Source organism: Hordeum vulgare, chromosome 3H (assembly GCF_904849725.1).
Source record: "Hordeum vulgare subsp. vulgare chromosome 3H, MorexV3_pseudomolecules_assembly, whole genome shotgun sequence".
Classification (NCBI taxonomy): Eukaryota; Viridiplantae; Streptophyta; class Magnoliopsida; order Poales; family Poaceae; genus Hordeum; species Hordeum vulgare.
Genome location: NC_058520.1, coordinates 322,824,086 through 322,834,865, shown reverse-complemented (window position 1 = coordinate 322,834,865; position 10,780 = coordinate 322,824,086). Strand labels below are relative to the sequence as shown.

Below are 10,780 nucleotides of genomic sequence, written 5' to 3'. Positions count from 1 at the left end.
TTTCTCAGTGAGTGGAAGTGAAGACGGTGCTTAGCTATCAATTTAGGGTTGGTGTACTCGAATCATATATAATCTCCTACTATCAAGAGGGGATCCGCGTTTGGAAAGGTTGGGTGGAACAATATCTCTCACTCTTACACCCCATCCATTTCCCGGAGCAAAGGAGCTCCCCTAAAAAAGTGTCTAGAAGTTTGCCTAAGCGGTAGTACCGCTCTTGTGAGCGGTAGTACCTCTACAGCGGTACTGCCGCCCACCCAAGCTGGGCACACTACCGCTAGTGTGTTGGGGCATTTTTCTCTGCTTAGGTGGAAGTACCGCCCAGGGTGAGCGGTATTACCGCTCTAGCGATATTGTCGCCCTCCTCTGCCGCTCCCACTTCCACTTAGAAAAAGTCTCTCGTGTCTTACCTCCCCTCGATCAAAATGGTGGTACCGCCCCAGCGGTAGTACCGCCCAGGTGCACGGTACTACTGCTTAGCTGAGTCGGTAGGGGCTGGTAACGGCCAGATTTCCCCCACTATAAATAGGGGTCTTATTCCCCGAGGAGACTTCACCTTTTTCCCTTAGAAGATCCATTGTTGCTCCAAAGCTCAAAGTTCCCCGATCTCCCTCCCTAGCCATCATCTCTTGTTGATTATCTAGGGTTTGGACGAGAAAGCCTTCCCCCACACTTCCACCATGAGAAAAGTTGTTCCCCCATTAATACCTCGCAGATCTTGTTACTCTCGGGTATTTGAGCACCCTAGACGGAATAGGTCACCTTGAAGCAATATTCCATTGTGGTGAAGCTTCGTGGTCTCGTTGGGATCCTCCAATTAAGTTGTGGAGGTTGTCCCAACCTATTTTGTAAAGGTCCGGTCGCCGCCTTCAAGGGCACCACTTAGTGGAATCACGACACCTCGCATCGTGTCAGGGCGTGAGGAGAATACGGTGGCCTTAGTGGCACCGTTCCAACGTACTTCCCCTCAAAAGGAAGGAACTTCGGAAACACATCCTCATCTTCACCGTTTCCACTTTGTGGTTATTTCTTACCTTTACTTGTATTTACGTCTTGCTTACTATTGTTGTTGTTAGCATCATATAGGTTTCTTACTTAGTTTCATATCTAGACAACCTATTTATAGCTAAACTTAATTTGCTAAAAGGAAATATTAAAATTTGTGAGTTGCCTATTCACCCTCCCCCTCTAGTCAACCATATCAGTCCTTTCACCCCCTAGTCCAAAACTTCCTCGACATGGCCCACGATGACAATTACGACAACTAATCATGCGACTCAACTTCCCCTGCAGGCTTTGTTCGATTAATCCCTGTCCCAAGGGGATTGGAGGGGATTTGGGAGAATTTGACTAGCATGCGATTCAATCCCTGCCAAACCCTCTCCTAATCCCCGTCAACCGAACGCAACGTGATGTGTAGGTTCCGCCCTTGCCCGGGATGCACCATGTAACCGACCTAAATTGGTTGTGTGAGCGTTCTGGATTGTCAATGGCATGGGATCATTGGATACGGTGGAGGTCCCTATGTGCTAGCCAGCAACACATGTAACAGTGGCATAGTCCTAATTGTGTGGTCCAGGGAAATACTCTTTTGGGTCTTGGGTATGTATACACATGGTATGGAGTTTTTTTATTTTAGTAACTTCAAAAAAAGTGAAAAGATTCTTGATTTTTTAAATAAACTTGACCATCTAGTATACTTGTACAAAAAGTTTTGTGAAGTAAAAAAATTCCCATCCACTTCAGGGAAAGAATATAAAACCTCAAGGACACCTAGTGTGAATAGTAACCTCTATATAGTGTTTATACAAATACAACAGAATGCCAAGTTTATTTCAAAAAACAAGTTTTGGAATTTTGTGACATTTTTTGTAGTTATTGTTTTCTGGTTGCATATAGAGCGTATATACACCCATGGACCAAACGTTTTCGTCAGTTAGGTCCACCAGGAATGCGCGTTTGAGCGGCTGTGCGGTGATGGATTGGCATGCGGTGTCAACACACGGCAACACTAGCTAGGTGGTGCCTTTTGAGTGCAGCGACTCGAGTTCCATGGATGAAAACTTTGTGTTCGACTTTCACTACATGAACCTGGCAATGACATCATTTACGTGGCATTACCTTGTTGAATACATTTCATGGGAGTTTACTCGCACTTCTCTTCGGGGTGAAAACTTATGATCTTGCCACAATGGTTGGGTCTAGCTACAATGGCACTCGTAAGTCGTTCCGAAGGCATTGTTGTTAGAGCACCTATTTGGTTACCTGGGTTGTCATCATTGATGATTGTTGATGTTGTTTGATGCAGTTGTTCCATTGATTTTCTTTCCATTCTTTGGTAATATTTCTCTTCCAAAAGGTCAAATCTATTGTTTAAGTTCACGAAATTATAAAGCATCACAAACATAATAAAACTTACATCCAGATTCTGAGACCACCAAACGACCACTACTGCTGCCAAAATGAGCCGCGACGCTCCCTCCATAGGAGTGAAAGTATGTTAAAGGGCTGGTGAATAAAGTACTAGCAAATTTGAAATGTTTTTCCCTAATTTTAATTCTCAGCATATTTCAGCTTTAGCTAGCAAGTTAAGGAACATCCTACACATGTGAGTCTAGAGTATAATCAGCTAAAAGTAAAAAAACATTGCAAGTGATATTAATGTAGAGAGTAGAGTTTAGATATATGCAAACGCAATGTTGACATGGAATATTTTGACTCGTGGTTCTAATAGATGGTGATATCCTACGTCCACGTTAATGGAGGATTCAATCTCAAGAATCCAAGATCACGAGGATTACTATTGCGAGATTCCACGAAGGAATCGAGTCTATGAAGGGCTCACATCCACAAAGGGACCACGAAGAAGTAACCTTGCCTATCCCATCATGGCTTACGTCAATTAAGGACTGGACTCACTCAGGTAGATTTTCACGAAGTAGGCGATCTTCAAGCCCTCACAAACTTCTTGGTTTATCCACAATGATTTGGAGACTGCCAAGCTATCTAAAAGGTAATAGATGGTGTTTTTTATGATGAAATCTTTGCTCTTACGACTCAAAAGATAATATACTCAACACTCAAAACACTCTCTCACGGTTTTTGGGTTTTGGTAGGAGAGGTTTGGGTGGAAAACAATGAGGAGATTAGAAATCAAAGGATCAATGATTAGAGTGGAGTCCCTTTGAAATCAACACAAGGAGTGTGAGCTCAATCTCAGAAAAATGTATATCAGTGGTGTTTGCTCCAAGATCCAATGGTGGAGTGTGTGGGGGTATATATATGCATGACCAAAATCTAATCGTTACACATACTTTTGCACATATCGGTGAGTCTGGATGAAATGACTCGGTAAGACCGATCTGTACAAAAGGTACAAACTTTGAATTCTTTAGCCATACCGGGTGAAACTTATTGGTGGCTTCGAGCGATGCTGGCCTAAGCACTTTACACAATTTGGTGACACCGAGTGAAAGAAATTTTGATCAAATGACAAACGGATACAAAATGTTGGCAAGTGCTCTTCGTTGAGACCGAATGGTCATCTCGATGAGACAGATGCTATCAGAATGGCTCGGTTACTCCGATGTGTATTACTTAAGTGAGTCCAAGATAACTTTAGGGTTTGATGTAGTGGGAGCTTGGAAAATTGGTTGAGACTTTTGCAGTTTGATCTTTAAGCACTTGAACAGGAACTCATCTTGTCAAATTCATCCTTTTTTGATAGTATTGGCATACTTATGGACTCGATGTAATCTTTGATCACTTGATAAAATGAAGAGTCTTAAGGCTTGATACAACACTTGTCCTTCGCACTGTGAGAGGTCCATTTTCACATCCTTTGTTGTACCTAAATTGATTTTTTTAAATGTTCTTTGAGCATGCATTAAGTGAACAATATATTCATTGTTATGAAGTACCAAAACCACTTGGTATTACTTGCATTTTCACGTTGTCACCACCCCCGTACTGGAGCCGATTTGACCTTATCATTGACAACCGAGAAATATTCTTGCACGTGCCCCCTAAGGACAAACACCTTGGAGCCGCAATTATCGTCGCTACCATACTAGAGCCGGTTTGACCTTGTCGATGACAACCGAGAAATCTTCGTGCATGTGGCCCCTAAGGACAAATGCCCTGGAGCCGCATTATCGCCGCTCCCGTACTGGTGCCTGTTTGACCTTGGTGATGACGATAAAAAATATTGTGCATGTGTCCCTAAGGACCAAAGCCATGGAGCCACAGTTGTCGTCGCTCCCGTATTGGAGCCGGTTTGACCTTGTCGATGACAACCGAGAAATCTTCATGCATGTGCCCCCTAAGAACAAATGCCATGGAGCCGCAGTTGTCACCGCTCCCGTACTGGAGCCGATTTGACCTTGTTGATGGCAACCAAAAAATCTTCATGCACGTGTCCCTCAGGACCAACGTTGTGGAGCCGCAGTTGTCGCCGCTCCCGTACTGGAGCTGGTTTGACCTTGTTGATGACAACCGAAAAATCTTCGTGGACCAACGCCGTGGAGCCGCAGTTGTAGCCATTGAATCTTTGCACAGATCTGAAGCACATGACATCAAATCTCGCAATGTGACAAGAAATCCTAACCTCACCTCTACATTGAGTGGCGGGAATCTACGGGGAGGTCCATCAATTACGTCTATACAAACGGACTCGAGAAGGATCCTAGCCCGGAAGACAACTTGAAGAAGAAGCACCACCATTCACTTGAGCGTTGCATCTATGGTGGGTGAAATAGCGTGGCCTAAACTAGTAACCAAACGGATGAACAAGAATTCTCCTCCTCGCTACAGCCGTCGGACGGACGGACAGACGGTAGGCAAATTCACGGGCTCGTCGGTGAAACTTGGAGTAAAGAGTCTACCCTAGACTCCTAGGGTTAGGGGGGGAAAGGTGAACGGGGTCTATACAGGGCTCATCGGTAATAATTTAACTATGTGCATCTTCCATGTTTTTTAGTCATGTTGATGCAAAGGTAGGGACGTAGGGCATAATTGATACTCCCTCTGTCCTAAAATTCTTGTCTTAGATTTGTTTAGATATGAATGTATCTAGTCAAGTTTTAATATTTAGATACATCTATTTTTAGACAAAGTTAAGACAAGAATTTTGGGACGGAGGGAGTATCTTCTAAGTAGTCCTTTCCTAAGTGATCTAAATGCTTTTATATTCTTTTAGGGAGTGAGTATATTCTTTTTTATAAAGGAAACGGAGGGTCAAGTCATGCATTCTATAGGAAGTTGGCAACCACCAGGAATACAAATGGAGTGGAGTACGTGCGTCTCACAACGGAGGGAAATATCCGATCACGCAATCGAGACCGACCAGATGAGTGTGACCTTCAAATACGTTGTTGATAACCACATGCCCTCAGTCACAGGGAACGCTTCAATGCGCGAGAGAACACGGCAGATGCACACGTGTTGGTCCGATCAGTAGCGTACGTATCCGCGGTTAATCTCTTCTTCTTTCTCCAAATAAAAGCATGTATCCATCTGTGTCGGTTTTCCAGACGCTACTGCCTGTCGAACAATACGCAAATTGGAGCTCGGATCCGTTACAGCGATGGGCATCCAAACTACTCCCTCCGTTTTTAAATATAGGTCTTTTAAGAGATTTCATTAAAGGTCTACATACAGAATAAAATAAGTGAATCTATAGTCTAAAGTATGTCTATATACATCCGTATGTAGTTTACTAGTGAAATCTTTACAAAGACTTATATTTAGGAACGGAGGGAGTATGTACGTATCCTATCCGCGAAGACTAGGACAAAACTATTTGCTTCAAGTCTGCCTTGTGTTGCGACGTACGTACACGCTAAAGTGAGTGCACGAGATAGGCTAATGAGACTCCTTGTGTAGCACTTCAGCCTCGACTTAAAGTTTCCTGTTACCTGCAAATCCTACACGCTACACGTGGTCGTCACACGCCGATAAGCATGCTTGTGCTGGTTAAGTCAACACAGAAACCATGCTCATAAACTAGTAACCGCGTTTTGATCTCGTGTTGTTGGTTTACTAGATAAAGAAATGCAATGACCAGTTTCATAAGTTTTAGCCAGGAAACTTCGAAGCTGCCGGTTGCGGGTTGGGGCGCCCGGATCCGATTGAATTGAAGCAACGACTCCAATGCTGGAAGCCATAAAGGGAGGAGCATTTTATTCCTCTGCATATCCCCTGTCCCTCTTCTCCTCTGCTGCAACTCCTCTCCATTTTTCTCATCGTACCCAGCAAAGTAGGTAAGATATCTCTTGCTGTCCTCCCTTTTCTTTTCCTCCTTTTTTAGCGCTTTTTGGAATGATTAGATGGGTGTTAATGAGTTATATAGGTGGTTAGATGGTCGGATCATTTTCTTTTTGTTGTGAGTATCAGCGCATTTTGCTTGGGTCCCTCCTCAATTTTCAGTAACCATGAACGAACCTGGTTGCTACATGAGGCAATACAGATAATGCTTCAGGACAACCATGGATTTGCTTCCAAATTCAAACTAAGCTAGCTATTACAAGGAGATTGCTGTCTTCATCTTGTACCTTTTAAGACACAAGTTATTCACAACTAGTGCAACTGTGCAAAGTTATGCTAAGGTTGACACACTTATTTTGGAACATAGGGAGTAGATCCGAAGCAACAACAATGGATCAGTACAACTTGCTGTAGCATTTAGCATTCTTGAGTACGCTACAGCAGGCGGTATGTTGTTTTATACATGCTCTTTTTTACACCAACTCTTGCAGTGTAAGAGGAAGCACAGAACGAAATGTTTTTCCAGCGCAAGAATTCCAAGAAAGTGAAAAACACCGATGCATCGTCGCCCAAGAAGGACAAAGATAGCCGCGGGAAGAACGACTTCTTCGATCGCGCCAAGGGAGGCTTTGGTGCCCTTGCAGGAAGCATCAAATCAGCCAAGAACGGTTAGTTGTTTCGTTTCGTTCATTTTAGAGGCAAAAGGATGCTCTCTTACAAGAATGCCCCTCCAGCTTCCAACAAAACCTCTTCATCATCTCAGCTCTTGAACCTTTCATACTGTTTGTCATAATAAGTACTACTACTTTAACTGATAGCAGTAGAGTTTTGTCATAACTAGGTGTATTTTTGGTTGCTCAAATCCCATGGTGAGTTCAGTAAAGACATCTCGCGAGTCAAACAAATGAAAATAGAATCGCTAATGTATCCTCTTATTTTCTGATGAATAGATATGTTCAGAAAACAGAAATACTTATTCTGAAAACACTTTTGCGTTTACACCAGAAGAAGAAAAATTCTGACACTGACATAAACAAGACAGCTGGACAACAGCAATACTTAATCATACTATAATGTTTCAGAGTTGAAATGATGTAATTTAATAATTTTGATATTAGCTCTCAGAATTTTTAATGCATTGCGCACTTCTCCCGAATTAGCTGTCCCAAGTCTTGACAGACAGTTGGCTATATGTAACCTTAATAATTTCCTCCACCCTGACCTTTCGGGCCTCATCTACAGACGCTGAAGACAGGGCAGCAAAGGTTCAAGAGGATGTGAACGCCGGCATTGAAGCAATCTTGGAGAAGGGCTCAGGCATTCTTGAGAAAGCGAAGGAGGACGTTGGAGGCCAATCAGAAACAAGCCGCTCAAAGGAACTAGGTACATAATATTCAATTCAGGGTCGTCACTTGAAACGAACATTTCCGGGACATGCAAATATCGCAAATTTCCTTGCGATTCTGGTTGACCATTTCACGCGGAAAACTATACCCTGGAATACATATGATTCGATAGCGCAGCTCAACTTTCATCTTCCAATTAGGTCAAAACAGTTATAAACTGAAACGGACGCTTAGGCAATACAGAAAATACTGTAGTACATCACTCAGGAGGCAGTACATGCTCTCTTTTTTACGTTGTAGGAGTACATACAGAGAACAAACTCCTGTAGATGTTTGCTTCACTCTGCGCTTTCTTAAGCATAAAACACATACGAAAATGGGCAAAAGTCACTAGTCCGTGCGCAGGTGAGATATCCTTTTCTGATATGGCCTTAGAAGGAAATCAACAAGGCATGTGAGTAATTAAAAAAGGTGATGTAACAGGCAGTGATTGCAGAAGTTAATTCCATCCATAATTCCTAGAGTAGGTTGATTCAGGTCATGTGTGAGATTTTTCCCACCATACGTATTGTTTTTTTGAACCTGCGCAACAATCAAACAAACTAAAATTTGAGTGCTGGATATTTGATACTGTAAACTTAATAAATATGTAAATATGTCTGTGTGCGTCGTTGTAGAGGCCTGCTTAAGGCGTGTGAGTTTTATTAAGTTGACAAGTGATCTTTCCAGTTTGCGTCCAACGCAATATTACGTTTAACTTTATCCTAATGACTGCTTGAAAGATTACTGTTTTGGCGGCCCACCCATCAAATTACAGTTTAGATTTGAGCATTTCATAGTTGCGACTTGCAAGAACTGCATGCGCATTATTTTTTGGCGGCCTGTCTTCAGCTTTACTTCCAAGGAAAAGCCACTTTATGCACAATGATTGTGCAGGACGCTGGAGTAGCTGATACCACCATTTTCCAGCTTGTGTTTGCGTTTCTCCATAGAATAGAGGGCCACCCTTGATCCGAAATCGCAAAGAAGCGTCATTTATAGGCTAAAATACTACTGTACGTAGTAAGAACATCCCTGATTGCGAGCATAGAGAATAATATATAGAGATTGTCGGATGTTTGTTTATAATATATATTCCGATGAAGAGAAGAGGCAGTTACAGCTCAAGGACCCATGTTGTTGCCTGTGTCCTTGTAGCTGGCGTCCATGTGCCAGCGCCAGCGCCAGCGCCAGATGGTTCGTTGACCTTGATAGTCGATACACACGCATATTGTACTAGGTACAACCAAATCCTTAATGTAACGCAATTCGTCCAGCAAGGAAACAGAAACAAAACTCGTGAATAAGGCAGGGCAGGATCCAACTGTTAGGTCGTATATTCTTATGTCCGCGGATCAAGTAAAACAAATGCAGAAAGATATTAGTATCAAGAAGACAGAACATTGATGTGTATCCCTATTTTATTTGACCCAGTTGGGCTGTATGATACAAAAACTCTGCATCGTGCGAGCAGTAATGCGAAATCATCGCCCACCAACCACTATACTAGAATCAATCAATGCCTGCGATTTGCCAGTGTGTAGTAAGTAGTGTATTTAGCTGTCACCCTCCTGCCCTGCCCTACCAGCACTTGTGCAGTCTCTGTATATATAGTGCCCAGCCCAAGACATTATTAGCCTGCTTCTCTTGGTCCAGATCAAGGAGCTCCGTTAGAGCCCTGGTCCGACTCGGAGATCCCAACCCAGAATTCTTGAGCTCCTCATACAAATTATTAGGTCGTGCTTTTCGGCTTGCTTCTGTCTCCTTAGCTTTCCCCATTTATTGTCTGCGAAATCTGAAGATTCCAACTGGTAAGTGTCTCTTGTTCCTCTTCACTAGTTTGATTCAGCCTATACTAGATAGGCTTCTGCCCCTGAATCTCTTTCGTCCTTTTGAGAGATCCGGTTTACCAAAGCCTTCTGCTTGCTAATGTTCCTCCGGCTACTATTAGGGTCCATATGCAAACTTTGGGCTTTACAGTTTCTTGATTTGTGATGCCTCAGTTGAAATGCCAAGTGTAGTCTCTGAACACTACTTAATTTCTTCTCTCTCTTTTTCTTTTTTTTTCGCGGGGAAATTTCTTAAGGTCAAGGAAGTGAAGAAGAACAAGGAGAGAAGGACATGGATGCTTTAAGTTCGATGCTCGACAAGGCGAAAGACAAGGTGAAAAGCAACCCTGATGTGATGGAAAAGGTCAATTCGGTTCTCGACAAGGTTAAGAACCACCCAGAAGTGATGGAAAAAGTTGCTGAGGTTTTACATCTGGGAAAACGTGGTAATAACTTTTCATCCAATTCTAATTTGTAAAATTAGCATATTTCCTGACAAATACGTACGTACCTGGCTTGTTGTTGTATCATCAAACCTCTCTAATGATGATGTTTTTGACGATTTGGATCATCTTGGATTTGTACAGAATCCAAAGAGAAAGAGGCCGAGGCCGAGGAGAAGACAAAGGAAGGCGAGACCTCTGCCGACAACACCCAAGACTCAAACATCCTAGACCAGGCCGTGGAAGAAATTCAGGCTGTTGTGGCAGCTGTGCAGCAGCAGGAAACAACCGGGGATGAAACTCAAGTTCCAGTGGAGGCTGCTGCTGAAACTAATACTCCAGCTCAAGGAGACAAGCCCGACGAAGTAAAACGGGAGGCAGAGAAAGACAACCCCAAGAACCGAATCGACTTCGTGGGCTTCTTCGCCATGATGTTTGAGAGGTTCTGCTCCCCAGCTGACAAGAAGAAAGACTAGTTCCGTCTTCCGTGTGGCAGAGCTGCCGGATTTATCCATTTGTCTTCATGAAAACTGAATGGCCTGCATATGGGGTGCCTGTGGTGTGGATGGATGGTGTACAGTTTTGAGTTGTGTGTTCTTTTGAGATTTATTTCATTTTGGGATTGTCCTTAATGTTGATGGATGCAACAAAAAAAAATGTGTTTCATTTTTGTGTAATTATTGTCACTCCTACTCATGGATTTGATCCTATTTATGTGAATCAAAGGAATTAATTGAATTTCTTTTTGAAGGCTTCAAGTGTAAAAAGAAGTGTAATTTCCCTTGTTAATTTTTTGGGCAAATTTCCCTTGGTTAACAGTATGATGTTACTTAAAATGCACTCAAGTTCTGGTTCTATGCTG

The 10,780-nt window shown here is 42.8% G+C and overlaps 1 protein-coding gene across 2 annotated transcripts; it reads left to right on the top strand.

Annotated features, from left to right (window-relative positions):
* Positions 1 to 6,167: 6,167 nt before the first annotated feature.
* Positions 6,168 to 10,668, top strand: LOC123443739. Of its 2 annotated transcripts, XM_045120256.1 has the most exons (5): positions 6,168 to 6,257; positions 6,753 to 6,929; positions 7,504 to 7,644; positions 9,733 to 9,921; positions 10,063 to 10,668. In XM_045120256.1, the coding sequence occupies exons 2-5, from the start codon at positions 6,776 to 6,778 to the stop codon at positions 10,392 to 10,394; spliced, it is 816 nt and encodes a 271-aa protein (XP_044976191.1). In that variant the 5' UTR covers positions 6,168 to 6,257; positions 6,753 to 6,775; the 3' UTR covers positions 10,395 to 10,668. The 2 variants fall into 2 exon arrangements, with proteins under 2 accessions (XP_044976191.1, XP_044976192.1); XM_045120257.1 differs by lacking the exons at positions 6,168 to 6,257; positions 6,753 to 6,929; positions 7,504 to 7,644 and adding an exon at positions 9,210 to 9,457.
* The last annotated feature ends 112 nt before the right edge of the window (positions 10,669 to 10,780 follow it).

Bases quoted from the DNA above. Each gene is read 5' to 3' on its own strand.
- LOC123443739 (XM_045120256.1), top strand. From the start codon at position 6,776: ATGTTTTTCCAGCGCAAGAATTCCAAGAAAGTGAAAAACACCGATGCA. The intron at 7,645-9,732 runs GTACATAATATT...AAATTTCTTAAG, and splicing joins AAGCCGCTCAAAGGAACTAG to GTCAAGGAAGTGAAGAAGAA. The intron at 9,922-10,062 runs GTAATAACTTTT...GGATTTGTACAG, and splicing joins TTTACATCTGGGAAAACGTG to AATCCAAAGAGAAAGAGGCC.